Below are 19,017 nucleotides of genomic sequence, written 5' to 3' on the forward strand. Positions count from 1 at the left end.
TCGGTACGCAACCATTCAAAACCTGCCTTATAGGTCCCAGTAGAGTGCTCTGAGGGGTCATGCGGTCTCAGTGTCGACACGATTGCACGATTGCCACATGCGATTTCCTCGTATCTGTATGGCCCTGTAGAAATGCATCCAACTTGTNGATATCAATAGTCCCATTTAGACTCAGGTCTATCAGTGACTTCCATGCAAACTTCTCCGACGATTGAATGGTCTCCACGATGAATTGATGATTTCGAAGTTCAGTGGTGAGGAGCAATGGTAGATACGGCGGTTCATTGGTAATAAACCGAAATTCTTCGAGGGTCCATGTCCGCGTGTGTGGTTGTGAACTGTCGTCACTGGGCTTGTTGAACGATAGCAATCGCTGGTCGAACGGTTAAATGCCGCAGACTTCGATCGGAACGAATCCAAATCAACAGATCATGACCTGCATCGTCCGCCCGCCCGATTGATATGAGTTTGGTAAATACAGACAGGTTGTCTCTCGCAAGGATTGCATCGAAATACTCCGGGTTTCTGTGACGGACGACTCCACAAAATAAAAATGCTGTGGCTACTCGACACAACTTCCGTAGATAATTTCCTACCCTCGTCANCAGTACTATTGGATCTCCTGTCGCATTTCTCGCTCTAACCTCAGGATGCTTCTCCGTCGGACCTGAAACCAANGAAAGCGAGGGGCTTATGAAGGCGGTTTCCCTACCATCACGTACGGGCAACTAGACATTCGTCAAGTGCCGGGCCTTATTCTGTCTTATACCTTGCCTACNGTAAGGATGTTGGTCCTGTAATGGCCATACGGTGTCCGAGACAGGCTCAGTGCCACATCTCTTCCAAGAACCGATTCTCACACCCAACAAGTATCAGGACAATCACTGCCTGCCCACGCACAAGTTTAAGTGGCTTGATTCGCCGCCGCCTCCCCATTTGCTGCTCCGTCTTCCGTCGGATTAGCAGGAGGGCAATAGCACAGTTGGCTATAGCTGCCGCGAAGCTGGGCGATATGCTGACTGTATGCATCTTCATTTCATGCAGAATCATATCGCCTCGTTTGTATTCCCGAACCGTCCTGATCAGCTCTGAGTGCTGGGATGGGTTAACAAGCANCACATTAACGGCGTCCACTGGTCGTTCTCGTGGAGCTAGGAAGTGGTGCTTACCCCTTCTCCTGCGCGTTGTTCGGTCTCTGCTTCTAGCGCCAGTGTGGATTGCGCGCTAGCAGTCTTAAGTGCTCCGGTAGTTTTCAGAGAACTCCTGTGGCAGTGCCGTAGCATCAGGGAAGTTCTAGGGAACGGCTAGGAAGGAGTCTCAGGTACAAATTTCACCATTGGTCTCGACGAGGCTCGTAGTTCGCCCTGGTGAAATGGTACATGTGAAGTCTTTTAGTAGGGCCCGAAGAGTATACGCCTTCATATTGCCGTTAGAAGAGCATCTTAGTGCGCGAATTCAGTAAACTCACCAACCAATCGATATAGTGACGACCAAAAGGCGACATGCTTCATTTAAGCGTCCAGGGCACAGCTTCAACCTCGGAGCCCCGAATATGGTAGGCGTATCGCTCCCGCGTCACAATCTTTGGGATCTGTGATCAAGCTAAGCCAACGAATTGAAGATTCAACACGCCTACTCTGATTATACTTAACCAGCGCAGCAAGAACAGGGCTCGTCCAAAAAAAAAAAGCCCCAATCTGGTACCAAAAGTGTCGACCAGGTGAAATACATCAAACCCTCAAGTCATTTTCCAATGTTCCGTAAAGATATTCTTTTCCCTTTTAACGGTCCGATCAATGGAGGAATTTGAAGTAATCGAGCACTCTTCACTTGAGAGTGACTTACCCAGAATGCCAGAATGCCAGATGGCGGGGGGGGATTTGCAACTTTAAATAGTTTCGAGACATTGTCTCTTTTTCCCATGATGTTGGCGCTCGCGATCTGGCCCACAAGGATCCCAAGAGCCAGTTTGGGTTTCCTAGGATCTACGATTCCACTCTACTATCATGCGTAAGCTATGATATCACATCAGCGACTTCCGTGCGAACTTCGGTATACGTCGACTTGCACATGTACTACGTATCGGCCATCGCGCCGCTATGCCTACATGATGCTGGGGCATCGTCGTATGCTTAAGCCAATGCTTCGGACAATGAAGAATAGAGCCTCACGTACGTGATTTACACGGATTATAATGGATTCTATGCTGTAGATATCAAACCCTCCAGGCTAAGAATCTCACAACTGATCAACGCTACGTCCTACCTTTCGAACCTTGTGCATTTACTTGGCATGTCATTCTACCAGTTAGGTAATCAAAATTGAAAGCCATTTGGCGTTCCGAGGATCCCCTGGCTCTTGGGATATCCAGAGCTGCTCCCATGAACATCTGAACATCCCCCACCCACAGGCGTGTTCTTCTTATACGTTTCCCTTGCCGACTAGACCAAAGATGGGTTCGCTGATAGAGACAAGTACACGAGGAAACTGTTCCCCTAGATGGCGTTCCATTGCCGAAGCAGAGCTAAAGATAACCACCTAGATAACATCCATCACCCCAAGGCATGGAGAGAGCACTGCGAATGTTGGTTGGTAGTTCCGCGCCGTATTGTTCTGAAGCAGTTTCTGAATAGTGCTTAGTTTAATTTCGAAGGTGATATTGTTCTCTTCCCCAATATCCATCCACCAACACATTAAAAACTACTTCCGCAACTTGATACATAATGACAACCGTTTATTTTGGCCTGAACAGCTGCTACTGTAAACTCAAAGCACTGAAACTGGAGAACCTCTGTCCGTCCGATCTAGGTCACGTGCGGTGGCGAACCGGGAAAACACGGGACCTTGATGGGACTTGAGCGGGACATGTTTTGTTTCCTCCGCTACCACCTACCATTTCTAACAGGATGCCTGCGAATATATTGCCTCTTCTACGTCTTTGTAACTTGAACTGCTCTCCGTCTCAGGCCTTGATTACTGAAACAATATCTGCTTTTCGTCGATACGGAGCTATTCGCCTAGAAATCCCCGAAGACATCCGGTATCATCCCGGTGGTGTATTCCAGACTGTAAATCGGACTCGCTCCCAGTGCAACGGCTTCCACTGACCACGCTTGGCAGGCTTCGGAGTTCTTTGACAAGTCAGCTGATATCAAGAACCAAATACAAGGATACTCTCCGTTTGCTTCAGAAAGTGTTCGAGGCAAAGCTACATTTCCCAAAGAGAGTGTCTATTTCTTTCGTGAAGGCGCAGATCACGAGGATCTTAAATACCTCACGCCAGAATTCTACCGTTCAGTGAAAGCCCTACATGACGTACGCATTTTTTTTTTGAATCCGCGCTGTACTGAACCTGTTTCCTCATAGATATGGACACCTTTAAGACTGCACTTATTGAATGTCATACCTAGGCTGCTAGGCTCGAAAGCTCTATTAACTGGAACTGCGTTTCTCGAATCTGCTACGTTAGGGGTCCACTATTACGATTCTAGAACTGTTCATGACGGCACTCTTTTCAGCCCCCCACATAAGGATAGCGGGACATTGACTATTTTATTCCGCTCTTTTAATGGAAATGATGGTCTGGAAATTGCTGATCTGCAAACAACCGAAAAGCAAGATAGTGAAGGTGTAGGGTCAGAGGCGTCTTTCATATCCGCTCCTCCTGCACATGACGAAGTCCCTTATGTAATCCTCATGGCAGGCAACAGATTTCAGAACTTGCTTGGGAGTGATCGAGCTCGGGCTTGCGTGCATAGGGTACGTGGTCCTGGTTCGGGGTTTTATAATGACTGTGGAGTACAGCGATATAGCATTGCGGTTTTCTGTGCTCCTTCTGTTCCATCCAAGCGGCGCTGATCCACCGGAACTGTATTGTAGTAATGGGGCTTGGTAATTATCTTCCAACTATTGTTTCCGTATCTTACTATCAGAGTGGTGTTGCCAATCAGTTGAGCCTCGGCTAGCACACGTAAGTACATCGTCGGGTGCAAAGTCTTCAAAACTCTGTCACTGCTTTATTGCCATCCATGGATTTAGCTTCGTTTAGCATTTTATTCCCCTTTCGGTCGAGATATTTCAAAGATTCTTGATAGCTGTATAAAACATGGTCGTGGTAAATTCGATCGAGTTGTTTTCGAGCGACACCTAACATCGAATCCCAGGAGCGACATGGTATGCTCTCGATTTCTCCGGTGTTGACGTTCACGGCAGCATGCAGAGTAATTCTTGTAATACGTTAGCCATGTCTTGCCACTCGGCGGAGAGACTAACAGATATATAGGTTCTCCTCCATAACTATGTAATCCCGTATTACTATGGATCCATTGTGTAGAGTGTTAGGTGTGCACTTACGAGACAACCCAGGAGCTGCCAATTCGATGGCAACTGCAGATTGCCTGTGCAACAGCAACGCTGCTCAATAACGGCTCCATTTTTTGTAATTCTTGTTCCAAGAACACATCCAGGTCTTCCAGGTCCGGTTTTTTGTTATCTGGACGTTCCAGCCCACTATCTTTGATGTGTACAACAGTTCTTATCCCTTCTCCTGTACTCCTGACACTTGTATGACCTTCGGGTGTAGGCACATGCAACCCCCGTCCTTTTGAGACCGCTACTGACTCGATCAAAACCGGATGGTTTATATCTGCTTCTGGAAGATGCTTGTCGTCGTCCAATAGGGTGACCTGAAATTCACATGGGTTCGACATGATTATAAGAAATAGTATCGTGCTAAAACGAAATTCTTTTCATCTCGACCATGAAGAGACCGCAACATGGTCGTTATGTACTATTTGTCTATAGTACTTTCCTGTGCAACGCTGCAAGACTCGCATACTCGCTAAGCCTAATTTGGACACCTTTAGTACATTGCACAAACGGAGGCTATTTCGGGTTTAGTACAAAACTCTCGGCGGCGACGCAGAATCAACCCCACCCGAACCTCCGCAAACGCAAGGAGCAAATCAACAAGATGCCGCCGCTCAAGGCTGGACAAGGCAGTCTCGATATTTCCGACCCTGAACTAGCGGCTGTCAGTAATCTGATAAGCAATGATACGGTGATTGTGTCCATTGCACCGCTAAGGCCTAGAGCTGCCCGGAAATTGAAACGGCTTGTCTGCTATGCCCTGGCCGAATTACATCCAAAGAACTCATCTATTAAACCTATCTTACTCTTATTGCAAGGCATGAGGGACTATATTGAATCTCCAGAACAGGATATATATAATACCCTTAGAATCGGGAGACGGTGGATAAACATTGTGTCTCGGGTCTCAGAGGAATCTGACAGGCCACTCACTGGAATTCTCCATGTGATTGAGGACTCCTCCACGTGAGTTTCAAATGATATACCACGATTTTAGGCTTATTTACCGTTTAGCTTGGAGCGTAGTTCCAATTGGCAGACTGTTCTTGACGAGCTTCCCGACAAGTCCAAGATCATGCACGAAGCGAAAATATATAGTGATTTTGTTAACCATATTCTGTCACAAATTCGAGGTAAGACATAAATGTTTATAGAAAATTATATACTTACAGCTCAGTAGAACATCTGAGCTTCAGATCTGGACCGGAGAGTCACTGTGGAATCCTACAGACCGTGCCATCCATAGCCATAGCCTTTGAGATGTTTCCAAAACTGAAGGCTACTGGGTCAACCGATGCTGCATACCTCCTAGTACTTCTGCCTTTCTTTGCAAACCGCGAAATATCTATTGATATTCTTTACCATGGAGCCTCCCCTCGGAAGTGCTGGGGTAAGCTCGGTGGGATTATCGAAACGCACCCGGCCGACGTGAGCATTCTCCGCGATTTAATCCGCATATGCTCTTCCGAAACCTTGATGAACATCCTGTCCGAACTCCATTCATTTTCTGCTATTTCATGGACGTCCCGCGTTACTTTTAAGTTAAATGAAACAGTAAGAAACACTATATTGAGTAATTTTCCTTCCAATCTTCGAGCTTTCTGGGGTATACAGGCCTTTACTCTAGCGTATCGTTCCATTCCGTGGAAATATTTAGGCTATATGTGATTCTTCTGAACCCTATCTACTCTTACACACTGACATTGCTTTAGGAAGCTCGATACAACGCTACTTATCCCTCACATTCGACATACATTAGAGGAAGCACAGCGCTATAATAGCCTCGCGAACATACCTTCAATAGTTAAGACCGATATGGCTCTCAGTCTCATTGAATCTTCAAGGTTTTCAAATATGGAATGGAAGCGGTTCGCAATAAGCCAGGTGGCAGGACTAGCTAGCAGTCTTGATGATAGGTACACGCAATCTTGCCTCGTACAGAGACAGTGTGTTCTCCACCGACTCTCGGGAAAAACAGATCTTGATGTTCCAATCCTGCCGGATACGGGAAACGCCGATGTAAGGCTACATGCAGCACTTGGGCATACCCTAATTCAAGCTGCTCTGAATCACATCCAGCGGGATGAGCTCAGCAAGGCAGTATATTCATTGGAAAAATGGCGACCTAGTCAGCAACCCTCAGCAATGGAATATGTTGTTTGTTTCCGTCAGAATCTTATTTTTGGCAAGATTTTCCGTTACCAGGGCCAATTCTCAGAATCACTGTCATGCCTCAAAATATCAAGAAACATCGCGCAGGTTGCTCAAGACCTCACATTCCGTGAAGATACATGTGAATTAACCTGTAATATCGCTGACACCTATCTTGAGCTGAAGAAACCCGCGAAGGCTGAAGTCTGTCTTCGTGCTGAGATGAAATACCAAGATTCAAACCAGGCTCTCCTAGTCGTTCTAGCGGATGCCCTATTCGCGCAGGGAAAATTTGCGGAGGCAGATACACTCTGCCTTTCATTACAGCCTCCTCTAAAGCTAAAAAGGGTCGAAAGACTACGCCTATCAATTGTTCGAGCTAAACTATCGCATGTCCGAAACCGATTCGACGAGGCGTTTAGCTATTGGACAGTGGCTATGGATAACCTAAGGCTATTTAATTTAGCTAGTGGACACACGACATGCATGATACTCCGTTCACAATGTGATATCCTGCGGAGGCAAGGTTATTTTAAGCTTGAAAATGATTCCAAAAAGCAACTCGAAGACCTCAAAGAATGCGCCGGTTCAGATGGAGCTCGATACTGGATTGCCGGCCTACGACAATGGTTGGATTACTTGGGGTCGGGCAGCACCCAGACATCACCACGTTATAGCAGCTGAAGAGACAAAAGCCTGGATAATATGATTATCATATTATTACTTGATCACCGCATCCTTCCGCGGCATGAATTGTTCGTATTCCAGAACATAATTATAACTACGCCCTTGAAGAAATACATCTTGCTGGACAGATGGATATGATTCCAACGTTAGCTGACGACCATGGAGATCATGGCATGGTTTGTGAAATGTAGAACACGCAAGATCATTATTTGGTGCCATCCATTCGAGCTTAGCAGTGGCCAAATTGAAAATAATCCATTTAAAACCCCCCCAGGACCAGGAGGCTCTGGATATTGACTCCCCCAAACCCCTGCTCGCGCAAGAACCCCCTACCGCCATGTGCAGGGAACTCGGCCACAACAATTACTTGGATTTTCTCTGAGCTGATTCCAACTTGATGCAATAACTGCAGCACCGCGCAAAGGGTGCGCCCGCTGGCAAACACATCATCCACAACGACAACGGACGCGTCGCTGGAAAGCAATTCCTCTTCCAATTCTATTACTTTACCGTTGCCATCCTTTAACCCCACAGACGAGATATGGGACCCGGGGTTGAGAACTTGTGCACCTAATAAGATCTATCGCGCTGTGGTACTTCGCTGATGCCGGAGCCTCAATCATCCCGAGGGGTACGTCGACGCCAGCCACGGGGCGAGCAATTGAAGTATATGGTATCTACGAGATTGGTCGATTCGATGTCTGTGAGCACACCTGTTCCAGATCCGAAAGCCATCACAAAACTGCAGTTCTTCATGCGCCCAGGGATTGCAAAGACTTTTACGTTAAGCAGCTACTGTGAGGCCAATATTCCCAAGAGTAATAGTGGCTTATTTGCTGCCAAAACAAATTATCATTGCACAGGAAGGGTTCAGAAAAGCATACACAGAGCCCAGACATGGAGATTAATGCAAATAGTAATTTTTTTTTGTGTTTGACTCCTAGCGGACATGCCCGGCTGAGTTCCTAATTGGTTCATCATGGTGAGGACAGCAAAGATGCCCTTGCGAGACACATGACCACACCATTAAAGGAGACATCTCTATAATATAACGAATCATCGGCGAAAAATTCGACTACCAAGAACAGCCCAAAGGTACGAGTAATTGAGAACAAGACTCGAACCCGCAATGTATATTATGGAGTGAATGGCTGTGGCTAGGAAGAAGATCGTCGACCACATGCGTCCGGCCTTCGCTTTGCCGGACAAGTCAAAAACTTCAGCTTTCTTGACCATCGTCCTTGCAGGGATTTCAAACCCTTTCCAGGGAACCTGTGACCGAACTCTTCCTCGATCCGTTCCCACGCAAGCTTTCTGCCCACCAATTCCCGGAGGAGCGCGCCTTCGACAGCTGAGAACGGACGGCTTCGACGGCGAACAGAGAATGGACGAGATGCTTCGGCTCTAGCCCTTGCCCTTGTTCGAGGGCCACCAGGTGCAGCACCTTCGGTGTATCTCGGGACGGTATATGCGGGTTTCTTCTGACTGCGAAACGTTGGTTGGGGGATTTGAGGCGTGCTACATATGCTGATCGCGGTCACACGCTGGGCATTTTCGTTTCCAGACAGAGAAGGTTGTGATTCTTCAACCAACGTGTCTGACAAGCCGTCCTTACTTCCATCAGTGAGATGTTTCGTTTGGCCATTATCATACTGGCCGACATCGTCGGTATCACTGGCGTAACTTCCGCAGGACCATGAGCCTGTTCCGTGATCTTCAGAAGCGGTAGCGCTTGCTTCGTCGTGACATGACCCGTCATCCGCACGTCGAGGGGCGTCCGAAGGCACACATCTGTCGGCAACAGAGCCCCATAACGTATCTGGATGGGGAAAATCGTCGCCGTTGATGCTGCCTGTCGCGCCAGAGTCGTCGTTTTCAGGCCCAAGGGATTTATCTGAAACAGCAAGGATCGCTGATAAGCAAGATAGGAATCAAAGGCATAGTAGATCCTTACGAACCTTCACCAAAAGGGCGGATGACGCTCTCCATGTCGAGACTGCTAGTCGCTCCGACTGAGGATACAATTGTATGATGGCGCGAAGAAGGCCCTTTCGGCTCATGATTCACAGAGATGGTTTGGCCCTGGTTAACGTATTGTGCCACCATCTCGCAAACTGGAGTAACAGGCTTGGGAGCAGGGGGAGTATAGGGATGGAAGTGCATGGAAATGGGTGGTTTTGGGGGCAATGGGTGGTTGATTGGGGGAAAAGGAGCGGCGGGCAAAGGGCTATTGTAAGAAACCTGGCGGTCCATCCTGAAAATCGAGCAAAGGGGAAGGCAAAGCGCATATAGAGGAAATTGAATAGTCGCTGGTTAACTCAAGGCAGACCAAGGTATTTATAGCCTGCGGATCAGATAACGATGGAATTGCCATTCTCGAGGTCTCGACGAAGAGAAGTGTCACGCCTCCGAAAGCAGAATCAGCGCAGAATGGCCCGATTGTGCACCCCTGGTCACGCGCCTCGGGTTTTGACGTGCTATGCTCTATTCAGCCAATGCAATGGGCCATTGCAAAGAACTCAATGGGGCATTGTCCGTAAAGAGTAAATTCCGGACGCACGGCACGGCACAGATTCGGTGAAGCCCATGTCAGCCTTGGAGCTCGGCAATCTTCCATTAAAATGGCCATGTTTGTAGCGTCATGCTTTCCACAACGCTCTGTCGGGGCGCAGGAAACGGGAAGATCGAGAAATCAGTCACTCGTCGGCTAACGAGATTCCACGAGAATGTGATAGATGATGGCGACGGCGGCGAAGGCAGTGGAGCCATAGATGAGGCATTTATGCCATTGGAGATGTTTCTCCGAGGCTCTTGTCGCCATACAGGCAGTCCAATCGTAACCCACAACAAGCGAGATTAGTATAGCCGGGGCGAAAGCGGGGGCGCAAAGGGCGCAAAAACGAAGAAGCAGGACGGGCGGCCGACGCCCAGTGGGGAGGGGAGAGGTGGAGTATGCATCATGCGCAACGCGTAATCAGGCTTGCTTGGAGCCTGCTGGGGGTTTGGAGGGTCAGCCTCTTGAAATGAAGACAGTCGAAAGTGCAGATACCGTAGAAGACCAGCAGGCAATGAGATGCCCCAGATAAACAAATGCCCTACAGTGGCGGCTGGTAGAACAAGAAAATATGAGCCATTTCACTAGATAGGACGGAGTAGAAAGGGCAGAAAGTTCAGGTGAAGAGCCGGTCCAAGCTGACGGGGCAGGGAACCTGGAAGTGGAGGGGACGAGAAAAGGGCGCAGCCGCAATTTCCGACCAAAAAAAGGGGGCGAAGGGCGCGGACATCGTTGGAGTGGACGAGAGCTAGGGGTCGCGATCGCGTGGGTGCAGAATATGGGAGGGTGGAAGAGGAGAAAGAAGGAATTGGGAAGGGAGAGGGCCAGGAACAGCGAGGACGGTCCTTATATACTCGGCGGCGCCGGCGGGCGGTGATGACGATACGGCGTACCGGGCGACTATCCCCGAAGGAGTAAAACTAACTACAACAGGGAATTCACAGGTCCTCGCTTTACTTCACTGGAAGACGCGCGCTGCGCACGCTGCGGCCCTGAAACGACAAGAAGGGAAGGAATATAAGATACGTGAGGTTACCGAGGTAGATTGAGATGACTTGGTGGACTAAGGAAGGCTGAACCATGCAGGAAAGAACATTGCGGGTAATGATAAAGCAGCCAAGCCCGGACGACCTATCTTGATTGGCCAAGAACATCTGCATACGAGGTTTTCCGCATCCTCTGGGAACGTCGCTCGGGTGTAGGGGAGGTGACTTGGGGTAAATTCTCAGCTTCATCGGCCGTCTCTGTCCACGTGAAGTGAGTTTCTGTATCATCATCTTGTTCAGTCCTTTCCCTTTGTCCGGGTACGTCTTGGGACTGAGCGTTCCGATGGCTGTGACACAGAGGGGACGAATCTAGGTCCAGACTGTGAGCGGACTTGGACGGAGTGTTTGGGGTAGCTCGTTGAGTCCACCGCTCTGACCGTTGTCGCTTACCAAGGGTAGACGAAGGAGTCGCGGGCAGAGGTTGAGGTAGCCCTGGTAGAAAGTGTACATCCTCCGTCATAATCGCCAATTGTTGGTTTTCTTTGGTGAGTCCGAAAATGCGGCCAAATTATGCCCGAAGTGACGGTGGAACAAGCGAATCTAGAATTTCAAGAACTAGGGCCTCTGGGTATAGACCGGAGCCTAGTTTATATACCACTTCATGGTCTGGTATTGGCCTGGGCCTTCATATTTAAATAAGCGAAGCTCCTGAAGCACACTATATGCATTTTCCGGCGATACCTATATGTGGATGCTTTCTCTATTTGCTGCTTACCTCCTTAATTAGACGGGAAACAAGAGCTCTTGTGTCAGATTTCTAAGACAAAACGAAGCGCAGCGAATCCTTAATCTAAATAGCTTCCCTAGAGTATTACCACAGTGATTTCATGCTCCGTGGCTCATACTGTACCTCAGTCGGTACTTTCATCGGGCCTCCCCACAGTTGTTCCTGTCGGATGCTGGAAAGAATACAGCCGATCCACAACCTGATTTATCTCTTTATTCCACCGCTCCTGTTCCTCCATACTGGATTCCAAGGCTCTGTAATCTATCGTCAATCCCTACGTTCCAAAGTCCACGACAAGGAGATAAGCTTGTGACGTACTCGGTCCTCTCTTTGAGCCTGTCAAATTCTTAGCGTCATTTTCATCCCGATCGCGGGTTCTACGGCACCATACATACTCTTCCAGAAGACCGCCGACGTCTAGGCTATTGACCTCCATACCATCCGAACCACGATCCGAACTTTCGGCGACTTCTCCCTGCCTCCATTGGTGATCTTCCCCATCTGAGCCCCAATGATCGCGAACTTCTCTGATGTTGCCGTCATGGATAGGTTCGGAAACCCGAAGATTGTCTCGTCGCCGGGTGGAGTAGCTAGGCGTAGCACCCTTCAGTTTAGAGTGGAGCGCTTCGAGACGAGACGGCTGAGATAGTGGTATATTGTAGCCTCTATGATGTGCATTGGAAGCCATTTGTGGGCTACATAAATGTGGAAATAAAAGGAACAGGCCAGAAAAAAGCCAAGGTGAAAACCTCTAATATATACTGTAGTGATTACGGGCGAGACAAGCGGCGTCCCCTGTAAGATAGCAATGTGAGCCTTTTTCAGAACCCTCAGAAAGATATCCCGCAAAATAAAGCGGCCAAAACATTACCCCTGGGTATTAGGCCTAGACTGCTGTTGAGTGGGTTATATTACGATGATACGCCTAACTTCAGTTTCCGTTCTACATAAAACTGAGGCCTGTTTACATTCATACCCTACCAAATCGGAAATAAAATAAGAGGTCCATTAGAGCTACAGGACGTACAATACTGTATTATCAGAAGCTAAAGTCTTGAAGCCCTGGTGTACTTTGAAATGTTGAGATTGAACTGACGATGTGTCCTGTAGATCCCACCACTTGAGCTTCATCTAGCTTTCACGTTCCTTCGTTTGCGTCTCCACATGGCTCTGAGCCTTTTCGTCGATTTGTTTGCTGATCGGAAGGCCACACCGGCTCGGACGCAGGGTGTCACTGGAAATGTCAGGCCTGTAGTTGCCCCGATCTTTTCGATGGCGGTTGGATAACCCCGGTCAGTTGGATACCGCCAACAGTAGATCGTACTTGCTGCTGCTGCTGAGAGTGGCCCATGATTGCTCTAGAGTTGGCCTTAGCCGGGAAGCTAAGAATGAGGATGCAGTTGTCGATACCGTGGTTGGTAAGTATGACAGTAATATAGCTATTAGTCTTCGTCATAACGTCGGCTTCTTTATATATAGGTCAGTTCGAGATTGGCCGTCATACATCGTAGCATGCTAGTCGCATGCAGCCGGTAGCTTCTGGAGCCAACATTCTGTTGGCTGCGAGTGCCAAAGAGAAGCCATTCAAATTCGGCGGCTGCTAATCAAATGGCTTGCCAGATGAACCGTCTCACGGCAGTCGGATATGACCCGCAGAATTCACAGACAAGCCCTCACTAAGTCGATATCTGTCTCCAAATAGTGCGTTTAGGGACAAGCTCGCTTTCGAAGCCCATCACTACGGGCATATAACTGATGTTACCTTCGTTGGAGGTCTCCTAAGGCATCTCTCAGAGACGACGACGTAGTCTAGAGGGTAACCCATAAATGCCCGCCTTCCCATCACCACAGACCTGGAAAGACCCTCTCCATGCCCAAGCCCACACTGAGCAAAATCTCATCTCAACATGGACAGATCTTGGTTCGCGACAATGCTGGCCAGCATCACTGCGGCTGTCCTGGTCTTTCCGAGAACCCTGAAGCTCACTCAACTCCACCCTGTCCAGCTCCCACCGGACTTGAGCCGGGCGGTGCTGTGGTTGTATTGGCATCATATAAGGCCTACGACTCAACCCCACTCGCCAAAAGCAGTATGAGCGAGCATAGAGCAATTCCTTCAGGGAGAGCCTCCAGCTCTCATTCAGCGGGTGCGTCATCGGGACGGAACGGATTGAGAAATACAACCCATCCACTCACCCCCAGCGTCACGGCGTCCGTTCGAGCCAAGTCAAGTGCAGTGATTTCATCTATTAGTACCGATGCCAGAGACAGGAACACTTCGGCCCGCAGAATGACAACACCAACCGTCTCGCCCGTGCCCCCGTCATCCGGAACATCGCCGCCCAACTCGACTGTATTCACAGGGGCAGGGGCGCAGAACCTAGGCATGTCTGCAGTGGTAGGGGGTGCCATTCTACTGTCCTTTCTTTGGTTCCTTTGACAGTGGGGCTCGGGTGGATCCTGGTGACTTACTGCGGCATCTACGATCGTGTGGATTTGTTGCATGATGACTTGTAGGTAGAGTGTTAGATCTAGCATACGCAAGACAAAGACTGAAGAACACCATACTACAATTGATCCCCTTAACTCTGCTGCTCTCATGAGAAGAGCATTTCCAGTTGTCTAGGAAAGAGATAGCATAATTCCATTGCGAAAGGAGTAATACTTGGTGATACATTGCAAAAATGCACGCTGCGATCAGGTATAAGCAAACTGACTATGGGCATCGGGCAAAAACATTGGCAGGAAACCATGGCCACTTGCGCGAACAGAGGTTAAGACCGAGATTCACGGGGTTCAAAAGCCGAACAAGCACATTATGACACACAATGAATAATCAGAAAATGCTTGGCGTACGCAGCTTCCGGTGCGGTCTTCATGATTCACAGAGAGGATCGAAGATGCACTTCGCCCTTCATACCGCCCTGGAGTGCCAGAACTTGCCCCCTCAGAGACAGCAACAACAACATCTTTCCACAATCCAGAACAAACTGGAACCCACCGAGAACGCCACGGCGAGCCATGATGTGGCCAGCATCCGTGGTCCAAGACTGGCAGAGATGCCCGCTGGCTCCAACGTACTGTTGAGGCCCCGCGTGAGCAGTTGATACATGATTGTCACCGTCACAGACGCTCCAATGACCAAGAGAGATGACACCTGTGCGTCGTCAGCATGGACTTCACATTTCACTTGTTGGCTTACCGCTGAAGAGATAATGGCGACTAGCTTGGCCAATGGGAACCCGACCAAACCGGTGACGACGGCAATAAATGCGGCAATGAACGCCATCATGTAGGCGGCCACGATCCAATGCGACACACGGCGATATCCCTTCAGGACTGGCTGCGTCCAGTCTGCTAAGACTCCATTCGCCAGGCCCAGGCGACTGGAAAGAATGTCGACTAAGTCGAAGGAAAAAGAGGCACTGGGCCCGGTGCAATTTGAGAAAGTCTGGGCACCTCGCTTGCCTTCGCAATAGCTCCACAGGCCGACCGCGTAGTACTCCGGGAGGAGTGAATGCAGCTGGTCCGACAGATCCTGAACATGCCCACCGATCTGGCTGACCGTATTCTCTGCCGACCCTGTGATGCTGTCGACGACGTTCCGCTGTTGGAGCGAAGAGGAATTTCCTACTCCGGGAAGATCAAAGGATCTTACTAAGTTAAGATGGTCTGTTTTCGGGAACTTCGTCAAATTGACCTTTGCTCCGTCAGCGACGTATCTCAACGCAGGGGTGTGGAGCGAATCACCTCCATGAAGAAGAGGTCTTGCGGAGAGGATGTTGATGTGCACGCGGAAAAGGCCACAGCCAGGCAGATTAACACCGCGGCGGAGAGTACCAACGGCACAAACATCAGGAAAGGCAACATGCTGGAAAATAATGAGTTCCTCTCCGCCTGGGGTCGGGATGTTTGTCTAGGTGAGCGGGTGGGAAGCGTTTGTTATGTACACGACAAGACTGTAACTACGAGGCACCTATGCACGTGGGGGAGCCACGCATAAATGCCCGGCCTTGATATGCGACCAGTCCTTCTCTGATGGCACGGCATATGACGTGATACACGGTTTGTACCTGGGCTTTCGGAGTGGGTAGATGAGTAGTGTATTCTGGCGGCCATCGTCGGCGTGTTGCTCAGAGGGAGAATGTTTCTGTGTCTGGCGGACGCTGAACAGACTCGCTCTCTGAGCTGCCCACCGAAAGCCGAGGTATAGTGAGCGGATGAATACTGATGTCTCACTGATTTACATGGAGATTTTATCTTTTAGTGGGGAGAAGGATCGCTCCTTGTTACTGCGAAACATATTTCCTTCGGCCATATCCAAGCGAAGCAGTCAAGACGACGTCACCTAGCCAACTCTATTAAGCGTGGCGCCTCTATGCTATCATTATGGTGACTACCATATGCCGTCTCAGTCACCTACTGACAAGGCTGTCAGTCCCTCCCTCGCACCTTCCCAGGTACGTACGGGCTCATTCATTTGTGGTTGGTTTATCCACAGACGCTTGTCAATATAGTGGGAAGCTTAGGATCTGACGAGAGCCAAGAACGTTTAGTCGTTCATTTGGTGCAAGTGCTGGGAAAATGGACCCAATCGAAGGCAGTTCCTCGCCTTTCCCTGCCCAGTCTATTGAGTCGTCGGCTTCATTGCGAAATTCCATGGAGACGATGACCGCAGAGGCGGAGCAGCACAATCCAGATCTTTCAAACACCATGAACAGTGGTGGCTCGCCCGATACGCGTACCAATAAACCCTTGATACCAACACCTGATCAGGCCCCGAGGTCGAGCGATCGAAGCGCAGCCAATACCCTGCCCGCTACATTTCAGTCAGACCCTTCACGTTCAGAAGCATTTACTAGCGACGGAAGGAACAGTCCAACGACCACAACCAGCCTAGGCTTGTTAAACTTGCCTTCAGATTTACTTCCTATCGTTAGCGAAACGGGGCCGCCCACCATCAATTCCGAGGCTCCCACCATTCCATCTGTCTTGACGGCGGTAGATGATATGCTTTCAGAAATAGAAACGGGTACAGTGAGCTCGCTAGATTGGATAACGGCACCGGAGTCAGATCGCTCTCTTGTAACTAGTTGGAATGCTCTCTCTGAGACGGACACACTCCCTTTAGTCTTCGCTCCAACTACAACCGCCGCACCGGCAGAGACCTTACCAGCACCCGAGAAAAATATTACCGTATCTATTCCGACAGTTTGGAGCAGTCCTAACCAAGAAGACAGCCTCGATCAAGAAGCTGGGTCTGCCGCACACATAGGACCTGTGGAAGACCCATCACAGCTTCACCGCACATCGTACGAACATCGACTGTCACACCAACAACCAGCGACATCGACACTTCCTCAAGCGGCCGACACATCGTCAAGGAGCTGGCAAAAGGTTTCTGTGGCTAGAACGACTGCAAAGCCGCTTATCACACCCCTGTTCTCTGGTCATGACCAAATGGTTGGTAATGGAGGGTCGTTGAATGCCATAGCTGAGGGAGAGACAGCCCTCATCAGTTCTTCCACGCCTCCAGTTCCTGATGAACACGATGGAGGTGGCCTTGTTCTGCATTCAAGCAACATGCCATCCTCCCGACCGAGGAGCTTCGTTAAAACCGAGGAGATATGTGGCTCCGGATTGTGTGGGACAAGTGCCAGGCCGATGAAGGAGAGCAGAACGACGTCATCGTCGATAAATATGGTCCCTGAAAAATCTGCAGCCCCAACCAACACGCCCACAGTTCCTCATGGCCCAGAAGGGAGGCCTTCAACGACCACGACATCCGACACCGCGACAAGCACCGTCGGTACTGATTCCATTTTGGATCAACTTCAAAGAGCGCAACTCATATCCAGACAAAACGTGGGCGTTGCAACAGGAGCAGTGTCTGCGGGAATTGCGTTTTTCATTCTGACATTTGTACTACACCGTTTCGTGTACCGGTGGGTCGGCAGGCGGCGCATAGGCGTGATCCGGATCGGCCGTGAACCAAACACAAACTCGAATTTACGCATAGAGTCGCTTCCGCGCAGGCCCCAGAATCCAGAGGTGTCTTACTTCTCTGACGGCTCGTAAGACCTAGCCTGAACCGTAATTTCATATCCATAAATAATTTCTCCAATCACCTCAGGTGTTGTATAGGGAACTTTGTGTAGAAACAATTAATTTGCTAGTTAATCAGTGTACATATCTCAACAAACAATATGAATCCGGAACCCGGGGGCTCTAACAAGATCATCTGTCTGCAAGATCTGTCCGACCTTGCGATACCACCCTGAACATCAAAAATAACTAGATAGATTCCGAATGAACCATTCTGGATCCAGCGCACACTCTGGCTCTGGGTAAGGCACGGTCTGCAGTGGTTCGCCTGGGTTCCATCCAACTGGATTGTAGTCCTGCCGGGGCCAGATAAGGAGACGAAAGCAGAAATCAGCCGCATACATGGAGCGAGTGAATCTGCGCATAGTATCAAGGATCTGTGCGCGGCATCGTCTAATGTCCCCAAGAGCGGACTNGCGTCGAGGAAGGAAGAAGGGCAAGATTGTGACGACTTCACCAGTGCACTTATGCGCAACGGAAAAATGAATCTCGAGCCAATCGATAACCTTCTGTGGCAGGGTCGCAGAGACGTAGCGAAAGACGTCCCCGGCAGCGGTAAGCGGCGAAAGCAGACTAGGTCCGTTCCAGTCGATGAAAGCTCCGTCGTCGTCCCCATTGGCTGACAAAAGACAGGTGAACTGGGATTCGTCGACATCCGATTCAAGGAAGCTAGCAGGGTTAAATGGTACCGGATTGACTTCAGAATCCCCGCCCCAGTCGAGCTGCCCTGGGCCACCAAAACTCTCTCCTTCGCGACAGGACAGGAAATGGTTGGTGTCACTGGCATCATACCACGCATCTCATGTGGCTTCAAGTCAATCATCCCGTGTGTTCTCGTGGGAGCTCATGACCTACCGGAAGACATGTCTTGGAGCTTGCACGGTGACTCGTAGTGCTGAAGAGATGAACAAATGGGGCGATATTCAAAACAGCCAGGCCGTCCCTTTGGATAATAGATGGCTTTTTAAATCTCCTACCGTATGTTTTCAGTATTGGCTGCCCTGCGATGTTGAGCGCCCATCTTTGAGCCGCGGGGTTCCCACCAGGTCTCAATATGACTGATGCGTTAGATGCACCGGGTATCCTGGCAATTCGCATTTCCGAGATCTTTCTATTATCAAATCGCCTGGACTTATGATTCTGCTTGAGATTTGGTAGAAATGTGGATATTATTGAATTTACACAGTCGGTCATCAGGGGTTCCTCTTGGATACCCGTCGCCTCGCTCACCGAAGAGCGAACTGCTTTTCATACTGTAACATCANGGATTCATTGACGGCAATATTCTTTTCGTTCACGAGCATGTGCTGTAGAAATTATCAGTGACTTGGCCAGTTGGTCAATGTCACGGGTTCAGCACCTACGTCGAGATGAGCAAT

At 49.4% G+C, this 19,017-nt stretch overlaps 10 protein-coding genes across 10 annotated transcripts in view; 3 read left to right on the forward strand and 7 right to left on the reverse strand.

Annotated features, from left to right (window-relative positions):
- The first annotated feature begins 2,879 nt into the window (after positions 1–2,879).
- On the forward strand, positions 2,880–4,296 carry ASPSYDRAFT_52297 (uncharacterized protein). Its single transcript, XM_040848465.1, has 4 exons — positions 2,880–3,068; positions 3,121–3,315; positions 3,367–4,226; positions 4,273–4,296. The coding sequence occupies exons 1-3, from the start codon at positions 2,907–2,909 to the stop codon at positions 3,856–3,858; spliced, it is 849 nt and encodes a 282-aa protein (XP_040695923.1). The 5' UTR covers positions 2,880–2,906; the 3' UTR covers positions 3,859–4,226; positions 4,273–4,296.
- Positions 4,204–4,739, reverse strand: ASPSYDRAFT_73928 (uncharacterized protein; the record flags this gene model as incomplete). The annotated part of the gene is made up of 2 exons (XM_040850749.1): positions 4,354–4,739; positions 4,204–4,267 (listed from the first exon to the last, which is right to left on the reverse strand). The coding sequence occupies exons 1-2, from the start codon at positions 4,707–4,709 to the stop codon at positions 4,204–4,206; spliced, it is 420 nt and encodes a 139-aa protein (XP_040695924.1). The 5' UTR covers positions 4,710–4,739.
- A 233-nt stretch (positions 4,740–4,972) lies between these two features.
- On the forward strand, positions 4,973–7,203 carry ASPSYDRAFT_95826 (tetratricopeptide repeat protein; the record flags this gene model as incomplete). The annotated part of the gene is made up of 4 exons (XM_040853172.1): positions 4,973–5,334; positions 5,383–5,501; positions 5,549–5,855; positions 6,081–7,203. 4 exons carry the CDS (start codon positions 4,973–4,975, stop codon positions 7,201–7,203), a joined length of 1,911 nt encoding a protein of 636 aa, XP_040695925.1.
- A 1,050-nt stretch (positions 7,204–8,253) lies between these two features.
- Positions 8,254–9,653, reverse strand: ASPSYDRAFT_713774 (uncharacterized protein). The gene is made up of 2 exons (XM_040850579.1): positions 9,165–9,653; positions 8,254–9,100 (listed from the first exon to the last, which is right to left on the reverse strand). The coding sequence occupies exons 1-2, from the start codon at positions 9,457–9,459 to the stop codon at positions 8,364–8,366; spliced, it is 1,032 nt and encodes a 343-aa protein (XP_040695926.1). The 5' UTR covers positions 9,460–9,653; the 3' UTR covers positions 8,254–8,363.
- A 1,238-nt stretch (positions 9,654–10,891) lies between these two features.
- On the reverse strand, positions 10,892–11,576 carry ASPSYDRAFT_73931 (uncharacterized protein; the record flags this gene model as incomplete). Its single annotated transcript, XM_040850750.1, has 1 exon — positions 10,892–11,576. Exon 1 carries the CDS (start codon positions 11,264–11,266, stop codon positions 10,892–10,894), a length of 375 nt encoding a protein of 124 aa, XP_040695927.1. The 5' UTR covers positions 11,267–11,576.
- An 81-nt stretch (positions 11,577–11,657) lies between these two features.
- Positions 11,658–12,221, reverse strand: ASPSYDRAFT_95828 (uncharacterized protein; the record flags this gene model as incomplete). The annotated part of the gene is made up of 3 exons (XM_040853173.1): positions 11,658–11,787; positions 11,852–11,869; positions 11,929–12,221. The coding sequence occupies 3 exons, from the start codon at positions 12,219–12,221 to the stop codon at positions 11,658–11,660; spliced, it is 441 nt and encodes a 146-aa protein (XP_040695928.1).
- Positions 12,222–13,290: 1,069 nt separating this feature from the next.
- Positions 13,291–14,051, forward strand: ASPSYDRAFT_713930 (uncharacterized protein). The gene has a single exon (XM_040850581.1). The coding sequence runs from the start codon at positions 13,404–13,406 to the stop codon at positions 13,971–13,973; it is 570 nt and encodes a 189-aa protein (XP_040695929.1). The 5' UTR covers positions 13,291–13,403; the 3' UTR covers positions 13,974–14,051.
- A 429-nt stretch (positions 14,052–14,480) lies between these two features.
- On the reverse strand, positions 14,481–15,388 carry ASPSYDRAFT_214626 (SUR7/PalI family protein; the record flags this gene model as incomplete). Its single annotated transcript, XM_040844095.1, has 3 exons — positions 14,481–14,690; positions 14,736–15,233; positions 15,284–15,388. 3 exons carry the CDS (start codon positions 15,386–15,388, stop codon positions 14,481–14,483), a joined length of 813 nt encoding a protein of 270 aa, XP_040695930.1.
- A 2,270-nt stretch (positions 15,389–17,658) lies between these two features.
- On the reverse strand, positions 17,659–18,726 carry ASPSYDRAFT_713939 (uncharacterized protein). The gene has a single exon (XM_040850582.1). It carries the CDS (start codon positions 18,459–18,461, stop codon positions 17,706–17,708), a length of 756 nt encoding a protein of 251 aa, XP_040695931.1. The 5' UTR covers positions 18,462–18,726; the 3' UTR covers positions 17,659–17,705.
- The window catches only part of ASPSYDRAFT_52306 (uncharacterized protein), a 757-nt gene continuing 148 nt past the window's right edge, over positions 18,409–19,017 (reverse strand). The window contains exon 1 of the mRNA XM_040848466.1: positions 18,409–19,017. This exon is cut by the window's right edge and continues 148 nt beyond it. Coding sequence (XP_040695932.1) covers positions 18,458–18,832 — 375 coding nt within the window. The 5' untranslated portion in view covers positions 18,833–19,017 and the 3' untranslated portion in view covers positions 18,409–18,457.

This window comes from Aspergillus sydowii (genome assembly GCF_001890705.1).
Source record: "Aspergillus sydowii CBS 593.65 unplaced genomic scaffold ASPSYscaffold_23, whole genome shotgun sequence".
Lineage (NCBI taxonomy): Eukaryota > Fungi > Ascomycota > Eurotiomycetes > Eurotiales > Aspergillaceae > Aspergillus > Aspergillus sydowii.

Bases quoted from the DNA above. Each gene is read 5' to 3' on its own strand.
- ASPSYDRAFT_52297 (XM_040848465.1), top strand. From the start codon at position 2,907: ATGCCTGCGAATATATTGCCTCTTCTACGTCTTTGTAACTTGAACTGC. The intron at 3,069-3,120 runs GTAAATCGGACT...CACGCTTGGCAG, and splicing joins CCGGTGGTGTATTCCAGACT to GCTTCGGAGTTCTTTGACAA. The intron at 3,316-3,366 runs GTACGCATTTTT...GTTTCCTCATAG, and splicing joins CAGTGAAAGCCCTACATGAC to ATATGGACACCTTTAAGACT.
- ASPSYDRAFT_713774 (XM_040850579.1), bottom strand. From the start codon at position 9,459: ATGGACCGCCAGGTTTCTTACAATAGCCCTTTGCCCGCCGCTCCTTTT. The intron at 9,101-9,164 runs GTTCGTAAGGAT...TTGCTGTTTCAG, and splicing joins CATCCGCCCTTTTGGTGAAG to ATAAATCCCTTGGGCCTGAA.
- ASPSYDRAFT_713930 (XM_040850581.1), top strand. From the start codon at position 13,404: ATGCCCAAGCCCACACTGAGCAAAATCTCATCTCAACATGGACAGATC.